Raw genomic sequence first — 21,604 nt, forward strand, 5'->3', positions numbered from 1 at the left:
CGATCTTGGTTCACTGCAACCTCCGAACTGGGTTTGAGCAATTCTGCCTCAGCCTCCCGAGTAGCTGGGACTACAGGTGAGTGCTACCACACCTGGCTAATTTTTGTACTTTTAGTAAAGTACACCACGTTTTCACCAAGTTGGCCAGGCTGGTCTCAAACTCCTGACCTCAGGTGATCTGCCTGCCTTGTCCTCCCAAAGTGCTGGGATCACAGGTGTGAGCCACCATGCCCGGCCTAAACAATGCTCTTAAATGCATTAAAATACAGGTTGAGAGATTTTTAGAATTTGTACATAAACCCAGTGAAAAGTGAAATCTGTCACAAAGCACTTTTTTGAACACCGATCAATTATACTTTCCTGAACATCTGCTTCACATCTCTAACTTTAGGGTAGCTGTGGGTGGCTGGCACAGACTAAAAGGAAGCTGACAAACACTGATGGTTTGGGAACCTTATTTTTTAAACAGTTTTTCTCCTTTTTAAACTTGTATTCTTTATGAGAACTTGTTCTCTCATGCTCACTCCAATGTTTGCAGTTTTCTAAGTCCCCTTCTTCTTGGCTCATTACCCAGTCCTCCACTTTTACTCTCCATCCTATTTATTATTATTTAACTATAGTTCAATAGTATTTTTGTATCACTCATTCAGACTAGCTAAAATCAAGCTATGTATCTTAGTTAAAAGCCAAAATTTGATGATCTGGGAAAAAAAAGCCTGTAGTGACACACATTGGAGATGCTTTGTAATTAGTATATTAAGGAGACAATACATTTCAAGAATTGCTTAAATTCTGATACCCAGATTTAAGCATGTGAACATATGAGACTTTTAAACATACAATTAAAGCTATTCATCATAATTTGCTATACTACCAACATAACTTTGGAGCGAAAGTCAAATGGTTTAAAGTAATCCTGTAACATACCTAAAGAACACCTTCCTATATTACGCATGCAAATTCTCCACGTAAAGGTCTTTTCACTTTAATTTCTGTTACCCAGCTCTGAAGTCACTACTTGGGCTTATCATGGTCCACAGACAAGGAGGGGGGCAAATGACCAGGACTGGTCAAGATATATATGGAGATATATATATATATATATATATATATATATATATATATATATATATATATATATGAATGGCACAGCAGAAGGAAACACAATTCTGGAAGTGCAAGCCTTCAAGAAGCAGCATATTATGATAAACCCCTCCTACAGAAAGGTATCATTTTTATCACTGATACCACAGGATAAATTATATATTACGCCATCTTCAAGTAACAGTTGAGGCAACAGAATAAATGCAGAGGCATTACAATGAATCCCACTTAATATAAAGAACTATACAGACCAACACTTCTCTACAAAATTTTTTTTTCCTCATTGCCAGTTAAATACAGAGTTTTACTTTCATAGCTTAACAATGAAGGGTCATACACTGAAGCCAATACATATACCTAGCATTTCAGTCTAAGCTTGTCCACGTACATAGCTGAAGTCAATTACAAGGTTTGGCCTAGAAATGCTAGGGGAACTTCTTTGTAGTTTTTACAGGTATTAAACTTCATCTTGCACACTGAAGTCATCATACATACAGGGCAAAGTCAGAGCTTTTATATTTGCGTTTATTCTTCATTTAACTTTTTAAAACACTACTATAGTTTATTAAAACAAAAACAAGAGCAAGTAGTGAGCATATTATGATTACAGTCCTTCACTCATTCACTACTGCACATTAAATGCCAGCAGTGAGTGTTATTCACTGGCCCATTAAGAGGTCTGACACTGAACACCACCTCTGGGATGATGTTCATCATCCTCATATGCTTCTCCATTGTAGTGGCGCCGTCTTTCCTGATTTGGATCAAAGTCCACCAGTTCTACTTGATCCATCTCATCAGTCTCTTCCACTTCCTTCCTCTCGGGTAGGAGTTTTTCCAGCAAAGACAGTTTATCAGGAGAGAGAAAGCCATTCTCAGGAAAGTTTACCTTCAAAAGAAACTTTCACTGTTCAATCTGATTTCATCATTAGCTCCCTTAGAGTATCATGGACCCATTTTCCCCAGAAAAACACATGTAAACACGTAATATTTAGGTGAATCTGCCAATCTCAGGTTAGAACAGGCTCTAAAAAGGCACAGTGCATAGCACACTCTGAACTAGAGTTCAAGGATTATGACCAGAAGTCAGGCTTTATTAAAAATGATTGTATTAAATAAAACTGCACTTTAACAACCATTGTTCTATCCAGCAAACTGACTTTTTAATACCAAAACCCATCCTGCAACAGCCTAACCCTTCTTACAACATATTTAAACAAAGCTATTCTTACTCTCAAAAGGGTAGTTCTTCCTTACCAAAGATGTTTTTAGGCCAGGCGCAGTGGCTCATACAATTGGGATTACAAATCCCAACACTTTGGGAAGCTGAGATGGGCAGATCACCTGAGGTCAGGAGTTTGAGACCAGCCTGGCCAATATGGTGAAACCCCATCTCTACTAAAAAGCCCAGCGTGGTGGCGGGCACCTGTATTCCCAGCTACTCAGGAGGCTGAGGCAGGAGAATTGCTTGAACCCAGGAGGTGGAGGTTACAGTGATCCAGGATCGCACCACTGCACTCCAGCTTGGGTGACAGAACAAGACTCCTGTCTCAAAAAGGAAAAAAAAAAAAAAAAAAAAAAAGTTTTAATTAATATTTTTATGGTGACAGGCCAATTTAAGACTCAGGAAAATGACTGGATTGCTTTATACCTATTAACAAATCAAGCATTACACGATTTTGCCAAGAAATCTGCAATTATTATAAAGCACCTCTCAACTTTAAGATGCCAGTTACAACCTTTCATTAGTAAAATACCCACTTGTCCCACACACCCTTCCCACAACCTATCTTTAAATATCCAATTAATGATGCAAAAAACCCCATCCTCAACTTGTTAACAAAGAATGCTCAACATGACAGGAGTAAGTAGTTATTAGGTAAATTTTCTTTTTTCTTTTTTTGAGACAGGGTCTCATTCTGTCACCCAGGTTGAAGTACAGTGACACGATCTTAATTCACTGCAGCCTTGACCACCTAGGCTCAAGCAATCCTCCCACCTCCTCAGCCTCCCGAGTAGCTGGGACTACAGGTGTGTGCCACCATGCCTGGCTACTTTTTGTACTTTTTGTAGAGATGGGGTTTTGCCATGTTGCCCAGGCTGGCCTTGAACTCCTCCTGAGCTCAAGCGATCCACCTGTCTCGGCCTCCCAAAGCACTGGGATTATAGGCGTGTGACAGTGGCACGTGGCCAGATCCATATATTTCTTGCTGTGGAAAGATGTAAGTTTCAGGTTCTTTGGCATTCAGAAATTTTATTTTATTTATTTTTATTTTTTAAAGAGACAGGGTTTCACTATGTTGTCCAGGCTGTTCTCAAAACTCCAGGGCTCAAGGGATCCTCCTGCCTCAGCCTCTCAAAATGCGGGGATTACAGGCATGAGCTACTTGCACCTGGCTGAAATTTTACTTTTTTATCAGATTTTAGTAAGCCAATTGTTCTCAAGTATTCTTAAAGTACATTACAGCTTACCTTAAATTCGATGATTAGGCGACCCTTTTCATATGGTCTACGATAAATTGGCATGCCTTCATTTAGTACACACTTGATATCTCCATGCTTGACAATCTGACCTAAAAACATTGAAGCCAAGTTCTTCCTTAAGTATGGTCACATTTTTATGAGGCAGGGAATATAAAGAACAGAGCACTGTCCTAGCTCATTGGCAAGAGTAAAACTTACGTGGCAAAGCAATCCTGTTACCTTTCACTTATGGGTTTTCCAAGGGCTGACAAGAGAGCCAAGACCTTATAACTTCATCTAAGCCCAGAGAAGGATATGTAACCGAGAAAGAAAAACAATGGGTTTCCCTCAGTGCCTATACTACACTTTCTTATCAGGAGACAAGGAAAATACTAGAATAGAGAAGAGAAGCTTAAGCTTGCCTAGTTCCCATACCTGGATGAGAGGTGATGACGATGGTTCGGTTGTCAAGAGTAGATATTGGCTTCTGGAAGCCACACAATGCTTCAACGAGCTGTATGTCCATACACATGAAAAGGTCTTCTCCTCGTCTGCATAAAATATGACACATATTTATATTTTTCAAATCACCAATCAGTAGATGTACCAAAGCAGGCTGTTTTTTTGTTTAATAAAAGCAAAGAGTCTTTTACAAAGACACCCTTTTCTTCCCCCATTGTAAAAATCAAGCAGAGCAAAGATCTGGGAAGGGCAAACATGTGGAACCTGCCAGCCCCTTTTCCTAGATAAGGATTCAAAGTCATTCCACACACTCTAGGCAGCCTTTACCATTTACCATCAGTGAATTGTTTCATTACCTAGTTTTAAATCTGGTTTCTCAGAGGGGAAAAAAAAAAAAAACAACTCACAAGAGTGAGGGTTAGGCCAGCCACTGTGGTTCGCATCTGTAATTCCAGCAGTTTGGGAGGCTGAGGAGGGTGGATCACCTAAGGTCTGAAGTTCAAGACCAGCCTGGCCAACATGGTGAAACCCCATCTCTACTAAAAATACAAAAAATCAGCCAGGCATGTTGGCGTGCACCTGTAGTTCCAGCTACTCGGGAGGCTGAGGCAGGAGAATCACTTGAATCTGGAGGCAGAGGTTGCAGTGAGTTGAGATCGTGCCACTGCACTCTAGCCTGGGCAGGGTCCTAGATAATTTAGGCTGTATGAAATTAAACAATGAGGATATGTCCCATTTAAAGGGACTCTAACAATTTCCTCATTGATGAACCTGAAATATTATTTCCTGGCATATTGTGAGTAAACACAGCCTTTCATATTTAACGTTAACAGCCCACTTCCTCCTTCTCATGCTTAGACTTTCCTTTTCCAACCCACATTAATAAAACATCTTTAGGCTGGGCGCGGTGGCTCATGCCTGTAATCCCAGCACTTTGGGAGGCCGAGGCAGGTGGATTGCCTAAGGTCAGGAGTTCGATACCAGCCTGGCCAACATGGTGAAACCCGTCTCTACTAAAAATACAAAAATCAGCTGGGCGTGGTAGTGGGCGCCTGTAATCCCAGCTACTCGGGAGGCTGAGGTGAGAGAATTGCTTGAACCTGGGAGTTGGAGGTTGCAGTGAGCCAAGATCTCACCATCGCAATCCAGCCTGGGCCTGTTGAGCGAAACTCCATCTCAAAAAAAAAAATAAATAAAACATCTTTAATACCCTTATCAAATGACAGCATCAAAAGCCTGAGCTTGACAACATTTCCCATTATCTTCAGACATTTGTAAAATATTAGTCTTTTTTTTTTTTTTTTTTTGAGACCAAGTTTTGCTCTTTTTGCCCAGGCTGGAGTGCAATGGCGCCATCTCAACTCACCGCGACCTCTGCCTCCTGGGTTCAAGTGATTCTCCTGCCTCAGCGCCTGCCACCACGCCTGTCTAATTTTTTAATTTTTAACAGAGATGGCATTTCACCATGTTGGCTAGGCTGGTCTTGAACTCCTGACCATCCACCTCGGCCTCCCAAAGTGTTGGGATTACAGGTGTAAGCCACCAAACCAAGCCGAAATATTAATTAATCCTAAACTAGTTTAAGATGTTCCCAATTTCACCTCCACTCCATTTAAACAAACAAACAAAAAAAGGTGGGTTCTTACTGTCACCCAGGCTAGAATGCAGTGGCATGATCATAACCTTGAACTCCTGAGTTCAAGCCACTCTTCTGCCTCAGCCTCCCCAGTAGCTAGGACTCCTGGCCTCAAGTGATCCTCCCACCTCAGCCTCCCAAGTTGCTGGGAATATAGCATGCACAGAGGGTGTTATGTTAGCCATGGATCACAAACATTTGCTGTTAATCATCCATCTTTCTTGTGCTTCAGTGTTCATCATACTTGTTATTTAGCTCAAAATGGTAGACCTGAATTTATACTTAGTATTGAGTTCCAATTTAAATTTCCTACAGAGATGCTTTTGGGTATTTATAATTAAAAGCAATTCAATTTATCATAAATGAGATTGAAAACTGGTGAGAGCTTTAAGGCACTTAAATTGCTTTACAAAGATTGAGGGCAAATTTTTGTCCAGGGATGTTTTCCCCACCCATCTGCTGCTTGGGTTCACACAAAACATCTAATTGAAACACATTTTCAACGTTCCATACTTAAGAGACAAAAAGCTAAAAAATCTGATCCTATGTATTCAACCTCTTATGATCTGAACAATGGTTAACAATCTTCCTGAGAAATAGGTTCTAAGAGTAATGGAAAACACTTTAAAAAAAACAAAAAAACAAAAAACAAAACCAACAACCCAAATATATAAGATATCAATTTGAGTGGTTGATAAAGTCTTTACCGAGTAAAAACAGCATGGTCCTTCTGATCTAACACAATGATAATATCGCCTGGCTCCAGTCCTGGTTCTTGGTCTCCTTCACCATGGAATGTTATCTTCTGGCCATCTTTCATGCCTAAAAACAAAACATTGATTTTGTACTTTTATTAAATATCCAACTAAGGTCAGAATCATAAAATCTATACATAGATGTTTGTTTATGCATAAAAATCACAGAAATGACTAAGAAAGCCCACTTAAGTAGTTCAGTCCAATTTGCTCCTGAAGAAAGGTATCATAGTGGAGAACACAAACTCCAGAGGCAAAGAGACTAGCCTTCAAATCTCAGAGCTGCTATTCACTGGCTGGATTACCCTGGGGGAAGTAAGCTGCATATCCTTTCCAAGTTTCAACTTTCCCACAGACACCTACACCTCATTAGCAATATTTAGAGTATTAACTCAACAGGTATATGCTGGTACTAAACCATGACTGGCAAACACTGGTTATAACCAAAAAATGTTAATTAAGTATTTCAGTTTCATTACTTCTATCAAATTACTTCTATTAAAAGTCTAACAGCAATGTAAATCAAGACCCTTCTATTGTAGTATTTATATACAAAACTAAAAAAATTTTAAATCTATTATCTTCTCTTGAGATAGGATCTTGCTCTGTTGCCTAGGCTGGAGTGCAGTGGCACAAACATGGCTCATTGCAGCCTCCATCTCCTGGGCTCAAGTGATCCTCCCACCTCAGCCTCCCGAGTAGCCAGGACCACAGACCAGCTAATTTTTGAATTTTTTTTTTTTTTAATAGAGATGGGGGTTCTCATGTCGCTCAGGCTGGTCTTGAACTACTGGGCTCAAGGGATCCTGCCTCAGCATCCTATAGTGTTAGGATTACAGACCTGAGCCCCGGTGCCTGAAAATCCGTATTTTAAAGAACTATTCAGTAAAGTCCCCTTAAAAAAAGGGTAATTATACTTTGAGAGGCCGAGTCAGGAGGATACCCTGAGGATAGCACCCTGGAGCACAGGAGTTCGAGACCTTGTCTCATTTAAATTAAAACAAACAAGCAAACAAAACAATCAGTGCTAGACACTCCCTTAGCCCATATGGTCCGTAAAATACAAGGGGAGGAGTATTTTCTAACAGGGCAAAAAAACACGCCTTTTTTTTTTTTTTTTAAACTGAGACTTCATGCCCCTCACCTCTGACCCACATATTTTAGTTCAGTAAGGGTTTGGGCAACGTCTCTTAAAACATAACTCATGTAAGAAAACCTGTGTTTGTAGAGTATTACACCAAAGCAGTTATCTCCTGATTATTTCCCAAGATCACTCTGGTTACCTAACAGAGCAATCATGTTTCACCTTTACGTATGGAAAATATTAATCCTGTATAAACAAAGCCAACAGTACAATGAATTCCTACATATCCATCCAATTTGGCTTCAGCAGTTACTAACTCATGACTAATATTTCATGTATTACACCCCTACGCATGCCCCCCACATATACTTTCAAGCAAACTCCAACTATATCCATTAACCCACAAATACTTCAGTACGTACCTCTTAAATAAGGACTCAAAGCGCTATCAGTATCATACACTGACAAAATTAAACAATCTGTCTTTAATCGTGTATTGAGGCAAAATAACTTGTTGTGCTAGGGAAGCAATTAAACTCAGCTAGGTTTTCCTGAATAAAGAGCAAGGGTAGGCATAGCACAAATGCCTTCACTTGCTATATAGTTAGGGCATTAATTTCAAGTTCTCACTTACAGTCCATTGTTGATAGGTTCTTGGAAATTGCTTTAAATGAAATGACACATAACAAGACCAATTTTTTTCCCCTCAGCTGTGTTATAGTGACATGACATTATTTGAGGACCTGCATGACATTATTTGAGGTCATTCTGCTAGAAGTCCCAGTTTCCAAGAACCTATCAACAACGTTAAGACTTACTCTATATGCTATCGGTATCAAGAACACCTCAAAGTATAAACCTTAGGCATGGGCCCACTAAGGGGGAAACACAGATTTATTAAGTTCAACAACTGGCCAAGGAAACTTATTTTTACCTTTCAATGTACTACATTCTTGGGTGGAACCCTGGGGGTCAGAGAGGCCAGTATCATGAGTCACATGATAGAATCCTATTGCAGCCACTTATGTTAATGTAGATTTGTATATTAATATGGAAATATGTTCAAATATTAATAGTTCCAGATTGGTATCATACCATAGTACAGTATAATAGTAGACCCATTTATAAACAGCAAAATCTGAAAAGAGATTACCATAATGTTGATTTAAGTTTCCTTCTGGGGTTATATACATTTCTTAAAATTTCTGCAGTGTATTGCTGTAATACATTTTAAAATGTTTTTGCAAGTTGACAAGAGTAAAATTTAAAAATTGACAAATCAATCAAATCCCGAGAATACAAAAAAAAGGTTATATAGTTATTTCTAAATGTGGAGCCCAATGGGTAGGGAAGTGTCAAGTCTAAAAAAAGGAAAGGTAGTCTAAATTATTTCAAATCAATTAACGGAGCATTTAAATATAATAGATGGGCAAGTAAGCCAATTAAGTGGGCCAATACGCTTATTTAAACTAGCCCAGGCCAGGTATGGTGGCACACACCTGTAATCCCAGCATTTTAGGAGGCCAAGGCAGGCAGATCATTTGAGGTCAAGAGTTTGAGACCAGCCTAACATGGTGAAACCCCATCTCTACTAAAAATACAAAAAAAATTAGCCAGGTGTGGTGGTGCACACCTGTAGTCCCAGCTACCTGGGAAGCTGGGGCAGGAGAATCGCTTGAACCCAGGAGGCAGAGGTTAGAGTGAGCCAAGATCGCATCACTGCACTCAAGCCTGGGCAACAGAGCAAGACTCTACCTCAGAAAAAAACAAAAACATGCCCATTGGTTTAAAAAATAAACATGAGGCGGGGTGCGGTAGCTCATGCCTGTAATCCCAGCACTTTGGGAGGCCGAGGCAGGTCATCACCTGAGGTCAAGTGTTCGAGATCAGCCTGGCCAACATGGTGAAACCCCATCTCTACTAAAAATACAAAACATTAGCCGGGCATGGTGCTGGGTGACTGTAATCCCAGGTACTTGGGAGGCTGAGGCAGAAGAACTGCTTGAACCCGGGAGGCAGAGGTTGCAATGAGCTGAGATCGTGCCATTGCACACTCCAGCCTGGGAAACAAGAGCGAAACTCCGTCTCCAAAAAAACCATGAATTTTAATGAGACCCAATTCTTCACCTAACTCCCCTTTCGAATCCTTAAAAGTATGCCTATCCCTTGATCTAGTAACTCCTAATTAAGAATGTGTACAATTAATTCTAATTTTTTAAAAGATGGAAGAACTGTGGTTTAACAGGAGAGAATTAAGTTTGGAACACTATTCAATCATTTACAGGACCACAGATTTCAAAAGATGATCCTGTTATATTAAATGAGGAGATTTCTAATATATTCTGTATCAGTAATATACCAATGTGCAAAATTATGTCTGGATAAAAGAACATTATTTACTAAGCTGCTAAGAGTTATTTCTGATTGATAGGATCATATATAACCTAATTAAGAATGATTTTTAAACAATTATAAAATGTTAATAATAAATCTGCCACAGCATTCAAGACTTCAGAATAAGTAACTCAGAACTCACCTTTGTCAATATGAACTTCTAAAATTTTCTTCTCTCGAACTATCTTCCTTCCGTTGCAGCTTTTACATCTATCTTTAGGACTGATCCGCTCCCCATGGCCCTGGCACTCCATGCACACAGACTGAATTTGCTGAACCATTCCAGGTCCTATCTGATGAATTCTTATTTGCATTCCAGTACCTCGGCAATTGGGACAGCACTCTACTGCTCCTTTCTTACCTCCTCTACCTAAATTTAAAAAGAAAATTAAATAATGTATGAATTAGTAGTGTATACAGTAGTAAATGTTTTAAGAAGACAATTCCTAAATGCTATACTTTTAATATTTTCGAAGTCTGATGGAATGCTACCCTCTGAATGTACAACTGATGAGATCATTCCAATGAGTTTCATTCTTATTAGAACACACTTTCCAATAAATAACTTTTACTTATTACAAAAAAGATACCAAACTAGCTTGATCCCAACTGTATTTAAAATATACACAGAAAAAAGTGCTGATATTTCTTTAGGTGGGAGGTTTTCAGTTGGTTTTCTTCATATCTGCCCTCCCCTCCCCCAAAATCTAGGTAGTGTACATGAGTCAATTTTACATATCTATCTAGAAGTCTTAGCTCCATTTTCAGGTGTCATATTAAAGGTGCTTAAAAACAAAACAAAACAAAAAAACACCGTACCTTCACATTTGTCACAAATCACATTCTTTTGCAGAGCCAGTTTTCTTGTTGCACCATTATATAAGTCTTCTAGGGTTACTGAGAGCTGATGTACAACATTTTTACCTAAAACAAAATATTTCTCATTGCAAATCTGTTTAAGATGCTGGATCTTACTTGTGCTAAAGGCACTATAAAGAATGTGGCAAAGAATAATAAAAGATGAGCCTCACAGGGTACATCTGTTGACTACCTACTATATACACAGAATGTTCACGTTATCACAGATGATCCTCAAACTGTGATGTAATCACAGATGAGGGAAAATCAGGTCAGAGATTAAATATTTGCTTAAGGGCACAGACGTGGCCATCTTGGAAATATGGTAAGCAAAAGCATTACCTTCAAAGTCACTTGAGAAAAACCAGTGTTATTTAAAAGGGCACATTTCACAATAATCCAAACATTCATTTCTGTCACAATGTATTTTTTGAAGCTTTCACTTCGTACCGTATTGAGCAACATGGCCAATTACTTCATCCAAAAATTCTGTAGCACAGTAAATTCTCATTAATCAAGATTGGCCAGGGAAGCTGATGTATTTATTGAGTCACCACAGAAGAGTATCAATTTCTACTTCTTCCTGATTTAGTAGAAAACAGCCCATTTACTGCTGGGCCAGCACTGGTTGTTTTGAAGGCCAAATTTCTCATACCTTTTATAATAGCATTGCCCAACAGAACTTTCTGCAGTGATAAATGTTTTATATCTGTTCTGTCCAACATAGCAGCCACCAATCACATGTGCTTATTGAGCATGTAAATGTGGCCATTTAGACTAAGAAACCGTATTTTTGTTTTTGTCTTAAATTAATGGAGCCACACATGGCCAGTGGCTACTAAGGAGTGCCTTACTTCACTTAAATCAGAATAGGAAATGGAAGGTCAAGACCTCATAAGGACACTGAGGTTAGAAGTATGAAGTCACCTGCTAATAAGTTAGTAAGTTCCTAACTAGTGATCCTTCCACAAGGACTTATTCACAACATTATTGCCTTTCCACCAACTGAAAAAAGTTCTCAAACTCGTTTCTGTACAATATGCCTAATGAACATTTTAACTTTCTAATCAAGCATGAAATACCATTAATTATGTCCTTCTGCTTATAGTTCCACCTTTAGTTTTGGCACGCTAAAATCTAGCTGCCCTTATTTTGAACAGTGTTGAGTATAAGGAAGGAAAAATAAAGCTTCTAGAGCTTGATGAAGCGCATTTCCCCAAAAATAACCTCTCAGTATGATCATAAGCCACATAAAAGAGCTTGCCAATGTTAACCTGCAGGTTCTTTGTAAGGTAAGTGAAAAACCACCACTACTTTTTTGTGGACAAATTCTAACAATTTACTAAGCAAGTCATTTGGATTGTGGACTTTCTTTTTAAGGAGTTTAAGTATCTTAATAAAAACATAATCCTTTCCTTGAAGATCTTTAAAGAAAAACTGAATAAACAATTTCCCAGATCTTTCTGAACCTTAAGAAGCTCAAAGTGAAATTTAATGGCTTGGCCATTCATTCTAAAACTGGTTCTGCTCATCAGCCCTTATTTGTATACACTATACTGGAAATAAAGTGAGACTGATTTCTCTTGAACATTTTACTCCTATAAGCAGTATTTCTAGAGCCCATAGGCCACTTTCCTGATAAACATATTAAATACATAATTTTGACACAATAAAGCTGAAACAAGATTAGATAAATGGCAGGCAACGAACCAGTTTTCAGCCCTGGCTCTGTTGGCTTGCTATATGAGCTTGAAGAAGTTTTAGGTTTCTGAACTTTAACTTACTCCCATTTGAAAAAGGCCACTGTACCTACCATCAAATTCCTTTGGGAAGTGAGGGAACACCAAATAAGATCTGTAAAAAGGGCTTGGAAAATTATATTGCTATATACTTTGTCCTTTTTTTTTTGAGACAAGAGTCTCGCTGTGTTGCTCAGGCTGGAATGTAATTGGGCGATCTCAGCTCACTGCAACCTCCACCTCCCGGGTTCAAGCGACTCTCCTGCTTCAGCCCTCCTGAGTAACTGGGATTACAGGCACGCACCACCATGCTTGGCTAATTTTTGGATTTTTTTGGTTTTTTTGTGACAGAGATTCACTCTTCTTGCCCAGGCTGGAGTGCAGTGGCGTGACCTCCGTTCACTGCAACCTCTGCCTCCAGGGTTCAAGCGATTCTCCTGCCTCAGCCTCCAGAGGAGCTGGGATTGCAGACGCCCACCACCACGCCCAGCTAATTCTGTAGTTTTGTAGAGATGGGGTTTCACCATCTTGGCCAGGCTGGTCTCGAACCGTGACCTCAGGTGATCCACCCACCTCGGCCTCCCAAAGTGCTGGGATTACAGTATGAGCCACAGCACGCGGCCTGTTCTCATAATTTGTTTGATAATATCTAAGATTTTTGGAAGCAGTCATTTGCTACCACTCTGTTGGCTATTTTTTAGGCCCCTTAAATCTCATTTTAAAAAAAGCGACACCACTGGCTGGGCATGGTGGCTCACAACTGTAATCCCAGCACTCTGGGAGGCCAAGGCAGGTGGATCACCTGAGGTTTGCAGTTCAAGACCAGCGTGACCAACATGGTGAAACCCCATCTCTACTAAAAATACAAAATTAGCCAGGTTTGGTGGCGCATGCCTGTAATCCCAGCTACTTGGGAGGCTGAGGCAGGAGAATCGCTTGAACCCGGGAAGTGGAGGTTGCTGTGAGCTGAGACCACGCCGTGGCTCTCCAGCCTGGGCAATAAGAGGGAAACTCCGTCTCAAGAAAAAAAAAAAAAAAAAAAAAACTACAACAAAAAAACACGACACCATAAATCAGAGGCAATTTGTGGTCAGTTTGCAACATTATACTAACATGTAAACAAGCATTTAAAATGGGTGATTTCTCAAAGATCTGCTCTGACCAACAGCTAACTTTAGTTAGCTGCACAAAGTCTAGATTCTTCTTACCTCTCCTTTCTCTCTGCATCCTTCCTCCTCCTCCAAAAAACATATCAAAGATGTCCATGGGGGAGCCAAAACCGCCACCTGCTCCACCCTCTTTAATTGCCTGTTCTCCTCCTTTGTCATATAATTCCCTTTTCTTTGCATCAGAGAGAACTTCGTAAGCTTGAGAAATCTGTTTAAACTGTTTGAGAAAAGAGGAGTGAATTTCATTTTTTAAAAAACAAGTGTTACCTAGCTACATTACACTTGATCTTAGCTAAAAAGGCCGAGAAGTGATCATAGTTACTATATTAGATACTCGATTTCAGGCCATAATAGAAATACCATACGTCTGGCAAAGAACTATTCAGATATGTTTAAGAGTAGATACTATTCACCTTCTCTCCTTCATTTGGATTCTTATCAGGATGGTACTTCAAGGCCAGTTTCCTATAAGCCTTTTTCAATTCTTCCTGAGTAGCATTGGGTTTGACCCCCAAAACATCGTAGTAAGTTGTTTCTTTCACCATCTTCTACTGCCTGAAATAAGAAAATGCAACTTTAACCGGCTTTCAACTGGTAGCTTTTAATAAAAAAGAGAGCTAAGGCCGAGCAATCTCTTTGCAAAATCCGATTATAAGAACACCACCTTCCCTAAATTTCACCAAAAAGGTAACAATTCCTGCGATAATTCAGCTATAAACTCGAACAGACAAAACAAATAATCATTATCGAGAAATAATCTGAGAGCCGCCTTCTAGCAGCTGGTTCCAATTTTCCTACACCAAAGCTTCCATACTAATATAACACAACTATTATCTGGATTCTTCCCGTTTGCCCTAGAGGCGGTGACAGTTGTAACCAAAAGAAGCACTGATATGTTCAGTCTATCGGTCATTACACTATCACTGTCTTTGGCAAATGTGATAAACTCCATATACTCTCCAGAAAAAGACGTCTGGGCACACAGTGGTGGGGGGGAGTGGTTTATAGAACAGGTTACTGGCTCCACACAGCAAGCCCTCCACCGCCCACGGCTTACAGCTTCTCCAGCCGAATCCCTCTCGCCCCTCAGGCTGGCAGAGTTTACCTGCCAGGTTTCCCCTTGCATTTGGCGCTGACCGATTTCCTTCCTTTCTCCCTCCCACCCTGGACCCAAGTGGCGGTGGGGAAAGCCCAGCCCTCAACAAACAAAGGGAGGGGAAACAGAGAAAGCGAAACCAAAAGCCGCAGTCTCCGCCCGGCTCCCCCCGCAGCCCCTCGCCCCTGCCTCCCTGTGCGCGTGCGCAGGGTCGCCAACCCCACTCCCCCCCCAACCCCGAGCGAGCACGGACGGGGAGGGGGGCCGCGGGGGCGCGCACGGAGGGGCAGCCGAAGACAGTAGCTCCTTGGAGATCCCAGGCTGGGGAAGGAGGGAGGTCTAGAAAAGGTCTCGGGCCCATTCACTGTGCGTGCCGGGGATGGGTTGCCAGGGCACCACACCAGCCCTCCAAAAGGGAAATCGTGGGCCCAGGAACTGACAGCGGTCCTACCCACGCGGCCAACTGCCTCCCGACCGCGGCTCCATCGGTTTCCCGGCGCCAATGGCGCTAGCCAGGGGACTAGGGGCAGCGCGAAGGCTCAAACTCACCGGTGCGGGCTGAGGCCGGTGTGTGAGGGAGCGGGAAGGAGCGCGGAGCTGTGCGCAGCTGGGGTAGTTACCGCTCCTCCGCCTCTCACCGAGCGTTCTGGAAAGTTCCGCCCGGCGCGCCGCAGCCGTCGTCTTTTGTAGCCGAACCCGGGCGCGTCACCCGCCGGAAGTCCCGCCCTTCTCGGCCGCTGCCACCGCCCCGCCGTTACCTGGGCAACGGCGCGGGGGCGCACGGGTCGGGAGGAGCTGCGCCGAAAGGCCTTGTGGGGGTTGGTGCTAGCGCGGCTTCCCGGCGCTCGTGGAATCTTCTGGAGCCCTTTTCCTCCACTCAGCGAGCCTGAGAGTGCGGAAGTCTCCGGCTGGTGGGGCATGGCCCAGGAGCAGTGCAAGTCCTAGGGTTCCCAAACCTGTGGGGTGGCCGCCTCGGCCCGCGAGGGCGGGAAGGGCTCATGTACAGTGACCCAGCGGGAGCTGTGTGTGAACGGGAAAGCTCTTGGAACAGTCTTGCCACCACCCCCCCCCCCTTACGGGCGCCTCTTCTCTTTTTGGGAACGTGGCGAGCAAAAAATGCTTGAGCCAGGTGGGTCTAGTCCCCAGACCAATAGCATAGGCCTTGGGTCTTGCTGTTTTTCACGCGTGGTCCAAGGCGGCATAATTAATCAAATTGTGAAGTTGTTAAGGCTTTTTGTGCAAGTCCAGGCCCCTAGACACATGTTATCTGCCCTGGACCTCGCAGATTCCTGCAGATTGAGCTCAGTGTGTCTGGGACTGAGCTAAACAGTGAGACGTTTGGACCGTGTTTGATGTACAGAGGGCCGTGGACTCCTCTGGTCAGGTTTTCACCCAGTTTGGGTACAGAGTAGCAGCAAGAGTGTCTAACTAAAACAATTTGTTTAATTATTTGACCTAATTTTTAAATCCTACGGGTCAGGGAACCTGGATGTACAATCTGCAACGTAAGACCTCGGACTTGAAAATGGTACCACGGGGGCTTCATGGGAATTGGGGTCCGCTTCTTTATCCAGGGACACAGCAGGTATGTCAGTATCTAGCACCAAGAAAGATGGAGTTTGCCACGCTTGGTGGCTCACGTGTGTAATCCCAGCACTTTGGGACGCCGGCGTGGGCTGATTGCATGAGCTCAGAAGTTTGATACCAGCCCAAGCAACATGGTGAAACCCCGTCTCGATTTAAAACAAAAACAGAACTGGAGATGCGGAGTTGAAAAGCCCCAGTTAGACTTTAGTGAGAAGCCAAACAAGTCAACAGACTACCAGAGAAACCATGAGGTAGAAGTCAGTAGGGGAGAGCCTCCTATATTAACCTGATAGATCAGAGAGAGTTTCTTTGGGAAAGTGGCAATTGAGCTGAGTTTTGAAAATGGGAGGAGAGCAGTGGACAAAGCACAGGGGAAGGCTATACTAAGGTGTGGAAGAATATGATGTTTTTAGGAAATTGCAACTAATTGGATATAGCCATAGCTAAGGGAGCTAGAATAGCCGGAGGTGAGGCTTCAAAGCTAGTTAGGGCATGCCTTTGTCTGTTGGTATATATGCTACCCTAAGAATTTTGAACTTTATCCTTGGAAGCATCCTCATGCTGCCTCTTCAGCCTTTTCTCTTTCATTAATTTTAACTGTGCATTCCAGTCACAGAACTATCCGCAGTTTCCCATATACACCTTTTCACCTTTGTATGCTTTTGCATTGGCTGACAGACACCTGATTTTTTTCAGTCTTAGGTGTTGCCTTCTCAAGTATCACCTCTGGTATAAAGTTTTTTGTTTAAACCAACCGTTAATAAACGTCTAATATTACCAGGCAGTGTACTAGGGCTTTGTAATACAAAAATCACGTAAGTCAGGCCGGGCGCCGTGCCTCACACCTGTAATCCCAGCACTTTGGGAGGCCAAGGTGGGCAGATCACCTGAGATCCGGAGTTCTAGACCAGCCTGGCCAACTTGGTGAAACCCTTCTCTACTAAAAATAGAAACAATTAGCCAGGTATGGTGGCACGTGCCTGCAGTCCCACCTTCTCGGGAGGCTGTGGCAGGAGAATCGCTTGAACCTGGGAGGCGGAGGTTGCAGTGAACAGAGATGGTGCTGCTATACTCCAGCCTGGTTGACAGAGCAAGACTCTGTCGAGTCTCAGAAAAAAAAAAAAAATCACATAAGTCGTGGTCCCTGCCTTCAAGGAGCTCACAGCATAGGGAACCAGAAACAAACAGTTGAGTGTTAAATGCTAATAAAGGAAGAGCAGGGGGTGCATGGTGGCTCAAGCCTGTAATCCCAGCACTTTGGGAGGCCAAGGCAGGCGGATCCCTTGAGTCCCGGAGTTTGAGACCAGCCTGAGTAACATAATAAGACCTCGTTTCTACAAAAATTAGAGTTAGTGTGGTGGTGTGGGCATGTACTCCCAGCTACTTGGGAGGCTGAGGCAGGAGGATGGACCTGGGAGGTCAAGGCTGCAGTGAGTGGTGATTGCACCACTGAACCTCAGCCTGGACGACAGAGCAATACCTTGTCTAAAAACGAAACTAACAAAAAAGTTAACACTTTTAAGAAGCATTCTTACGTAAAATAAAATAAACTAGCAATAACTTTGTATGTGGTCTTCGTTTGTACAGAAATGGGATCATTATACAAGCTGTTTACAGCTTGCCCTTTTCACTTTGTCATCTTACTATGTCAGGATAAATAACTAATCTGCCTTGTTATTTTTAATGGCATAGTATGTAGGCACCGTAATTTATTCTCCTACTGATGAATATTTCAGCAATTTCCAGTGATTTACAAACTGCTGCAGAGAAATTAGCAAATACAGCTTTGAGTACTCATGCAAGTATTTCTGTTGGATGGACAGCTAGAATTGAAATTGCTGAGTCAACATGAATGTAGATTTAAAATTGTAATAAATAAGTTTCCATACTGGTTTGTAACTGCTTCCAGCAGTGTGTGAGTGGGCCTTGCCAATATGAGGGCCTTTTGTTGTTAAATCTTTGCTAAGCTTGGAGATAAAAAGTGATATCTTATTGTTTCGAGTTTCTTTGTTAGTAAGTTTAACCGTGTTTTAAATGTTTACTGACTCTCCTGTCAACTGTTCATATTATTTTACCATTTTTCTGTGGTGTAATTCCACTATTTTAATAATAGCCCTTTTAGGGGTAGATATTAGTCTGTCATGTGTTACAATTGTTTTCTTTAGTATATTCTTCGCTTTTTACTTAGTGTCTATATATATTTTTTTCGGCCATATAAAGATTTTAATTTTTATGTAGATAAATTGTGACTCTTCCTTTTTGGCCTTTTTCTTCTCTCCACCTTCCCCTTCATCAGTCCAGCATTATAAATATAAATCTGTTGTCCCAGGTTTAACAGGTTACGTCTAGTACTTTCATTGTTTCCCTTTTTTTTTTTTTTTTTTTTTTTTAATTAACAGCCTTGATGTGTTGCCCAGGCTGGCCTCGAACTCCTAGGCTCAAGTGATTCTCCTGCCTCAGCCTCTTCAGTACTTGGGACTACAGACACCTGCCACTGCATCTGGAATCATTGTTCCATTTTAAACTTAAATTTTTTTATTCCATCTGAAAGTTATTTTGGTGTAAGGACTGAGGATTATTTGTAAGTAACTGATCTTTATTTTTCTCCAAATGGCAAACTAGTTTGTCTAACACTAATCTTATTTTTCCTGACTAATGTGAAATCCGCCCCCCAACCTTTTTTTTGTATGTGCAGAGATAGGGTCTTCCTATGTTGCCCAGGCTGTTCTTGAACTCCTGGGCTCAAGCAGTTGTCCTGCCTTGGCGTCCCAAAGTGCTGGTATTATAGGCGTGAGCCACCACACCTGGCCACCACTTTTAATGTATACTTAATTTCCACTGAAATACATGGTACTACTTCCCTTCATTGTTCTTGCTTTTTAGAATATTCCTTGTATTTTTTTAATATGTTTATTCTTCCAGAGGAACTTAGGAGTATTTCTGGCAGATTCCCCCCAAATCCCATTGTGAGTTTTATTGTGATTACAGTGATTTTATATATCAGTTTGGAGAGAATTAACACATTTAAAATGTCGAATCTTCCTACTCATGAACATATAACTGTATATTTATTTTCTTCATTTTTTAAACTAGGTCTTCATCATTTCTTCTTAAATGTGTTACTAGGCATTTTTTGTTGTTGCTGTCATGGATGGCCTCTTTTCTTACCATTATATTTTATTTCAGTGGGATATTTCATACTTACTTTTTTTTTTTTTTTGAGACAGAGTTTCTCTCTTTTTGCCCAGGCGGGAGTGCAATGGAGCCATCTCGGCTCACTGCAGCCTCCGCCTCCCAGGTTCAAGCGATTCTCCTGCCTCAGCTTCCCAAGTAGCTGGGATTACAGGCATGTTCCACCACGCCTGGCTAATTTTGTATTTTTTAGTAGAGACAGGGTTTCTCCATGTTGGCCAGGCTGTCTTGAACTCCCAACCTCAGGTGATCTGCCCGCCTCAGCCTCCCAAAGTGCTGGGATTACAGGCGTGAGCCACCACGCCTGGCCAATAACTCAATAACCACATGGCTGTAAGTGTTCATAGAGGTAGCTGGAGATGGCTGGAGGCCTGGCAGGAGCAAAGTAATAAGGGCTTGGGCATTATGCTAAAAAGTTTGAATTTTGTTTTGAAGGCTCTTGAGAGACACTGGAGGATTTTAGGGATGGGGTGATATAACCTGTGACAGCTGACTTTTTGTTTCTTTTCTCTTTCCTCATCTGTTCTTTCTTTTGTGAGGACCTGCCAGGCACTGCGCTAAACACTCTACAAACGTTGCCATATTGTTATCCTCACAGTAACCTTGTTTTAGAGCTGATTTGATTACATTTAAATTTCACAATAATCACTTGGGTGCTAATGCGAAGGTTGGATTCTTAGCAGGTTGTTATGGTGAGCGATCAGATCAGAAATGATGAGGCCTAGATAGAAGAAATGGAGAGGGAGAAAAATAAATACAAATATAAAAACATGTAAAGTCTTCAGGTAGAGTCATGGTGACTTGATGCAGAGGTAGGGAGGAGGAATGACTTCCAGCTTTCTGGCTTGAGCAACAGGATGGTTGGAGATGCCCTTCCTGGGGTAGGGAGCCCAGAAGGAGGAAGAGGAGGAAGAAGCCAGGGTAGGAGCAAAATTGGGTGAAGGAAAAGGTGAGTCCAGGTTTGAATGAGTACAACTACAGCTATACTTTTTTCTTTAGTTTACAAAGAAAAGGAGTCGGAGCCAGGGCGGTCATGTGGGACGTGGATGCAGACGCAGGCGGAGGCGCCAACTGCGGGGATGGCTAGGGTGATCACAGCTGCCCCGGGGGCGCGGACACCCCGGCAGCTCCAGCCAGCGGAGCTCCCCCACCGCACGTGTCAGGTCCTAGCAGAAACGCAGCGTCTGTGGCCAGGGGCCAGGAATGCGGCCGCACATAGTCACCCTCAGCGTGCCTTTCCCGACCCCCTTAGAGGCGGAAATTGCCCATGGGTCCCTGGCTCCAGATGCCGAACCCCACCAAAGGGTGGTTGGGAAGGATCTCACAGTGAGCGGCAGGATCCTGGCCGTCCGCTGGAAAGCTGAAGACTGTCGCCTGCTCCGAATTTCCCTTATCAACTTTCTCGACCATCTTTCTCTGGTGGTGCGGACCCTGCAGCACTTTGGGCCCCCAGTTTCCCGCTAAGCCTGGCCTGGGAAAATGGGGCGAGGTCTAACCTTGCGTCTCCTCCTAGGCAGTGCATCCATCCTCCCTAGGGCAGGGAATTCCCACAGTTGCTACTTTCCCGGGAGGGCCTCATGGTCGGCCTGTACTGCCTTTGTGTGCTCAGGGGTCCCTTGTTTTCTCTGGTTCTTAAATGTTTGTTACCACAGAAAATAAAACTGAGCTACTATTAAAAAGAAAAAAGAAAAATTTTTATCGGCACAAAGTGGAAAGTAAATCCTAACTAAAATGCTATTTTTTATGTTTGTATAAATTAATTTAAATTTCTTGGAATATTTAGTTTTTAATTAACTGGGGCCAGATTTTTATTTATTTATTTATTTTTTGAGTAGCACCAATTTGTTGTGGTTCTTCTCTTCTGACTACGTACAATTTCAGTCTTTTTTATGAACTCTCTCCTTCATTCCTACCTCCACTCACCACCCCTCATTTTTTTAAACTGAACTTTATATTTAAGAATAGTTTTAGATTTGCGGAAAAGTTGTCAGGATAGTAGAGTTCCTGTTATTCCGCACTCAGTCTTAACCTATTGTTAAAATTTACATTAAAATGGTACAGTTCC

General features: G+C 42.1%; 1 protein-coding gene and 1 pseudogene across 4 annotated transcripts; one reads left to right on the forward strand and one right to left on the reverse strand.

Annotated features, from left to right (window-relative positions):
* Positions 1-1,361: 1,361 nt before the first annotated feature.
* Positions 1,362-15,483, reverse strand: DNAJA1 (DnaJ heat shock protein family (Hsp40) member A1). Of its 4 annotated transcripts, none has more exons than XM_009456252.3 (9): positions 15,310-15,483; positions 14,078-14,219; positions 13,704-13,881; positions 10,718-10,822; positions 10,041-10,268; positions 6,373-6,487; positions 4,003-4,118; positions 3,577-3,677; positions 1,362-2,005 (listed from the first exon to the last, which is right to left on the reverse strand). In XM_009456252.3, exons 2-9 carry the CDS (start codon positions 14,207-14,209, stop codon positions 1,775-1,777), a joined length of 1,206 nt encoding a protein of 401 aa, XP_009454527.1. In that variant the 5' UTR covers positions 14,210-14,219; positions 15,310-15,483; the 3' UTR covers positions 1,362-1,774.
* A 4,959-nt stretch (positions 15,484-20,442) lies between these two features.
* Positions 20,443-21,139, forward strand: LOC134807671 (EKC/KEOPS complex subunit LAGE3-like; annotated as a pseudogene).
* Positions 21,140-21,604: the final 465 nt, after the last annotated feature.

The sequence above is a fragment of the Pan troglodytes genome, chromosome 11 (assembly GCF_028858775.2).
Source record: "Pan troglodytes isolate AG18354 chromosome 11, NHGRI_mPanTro3-v2.0_pri, whole genome shotgun sequence".
Taxonomy (NCBI): domain Eukaryota; kingdom Metazoa; phylum Chordata; class Mammalia; order Primates; family Hominidae; genus Pan; species Pan troglodytes.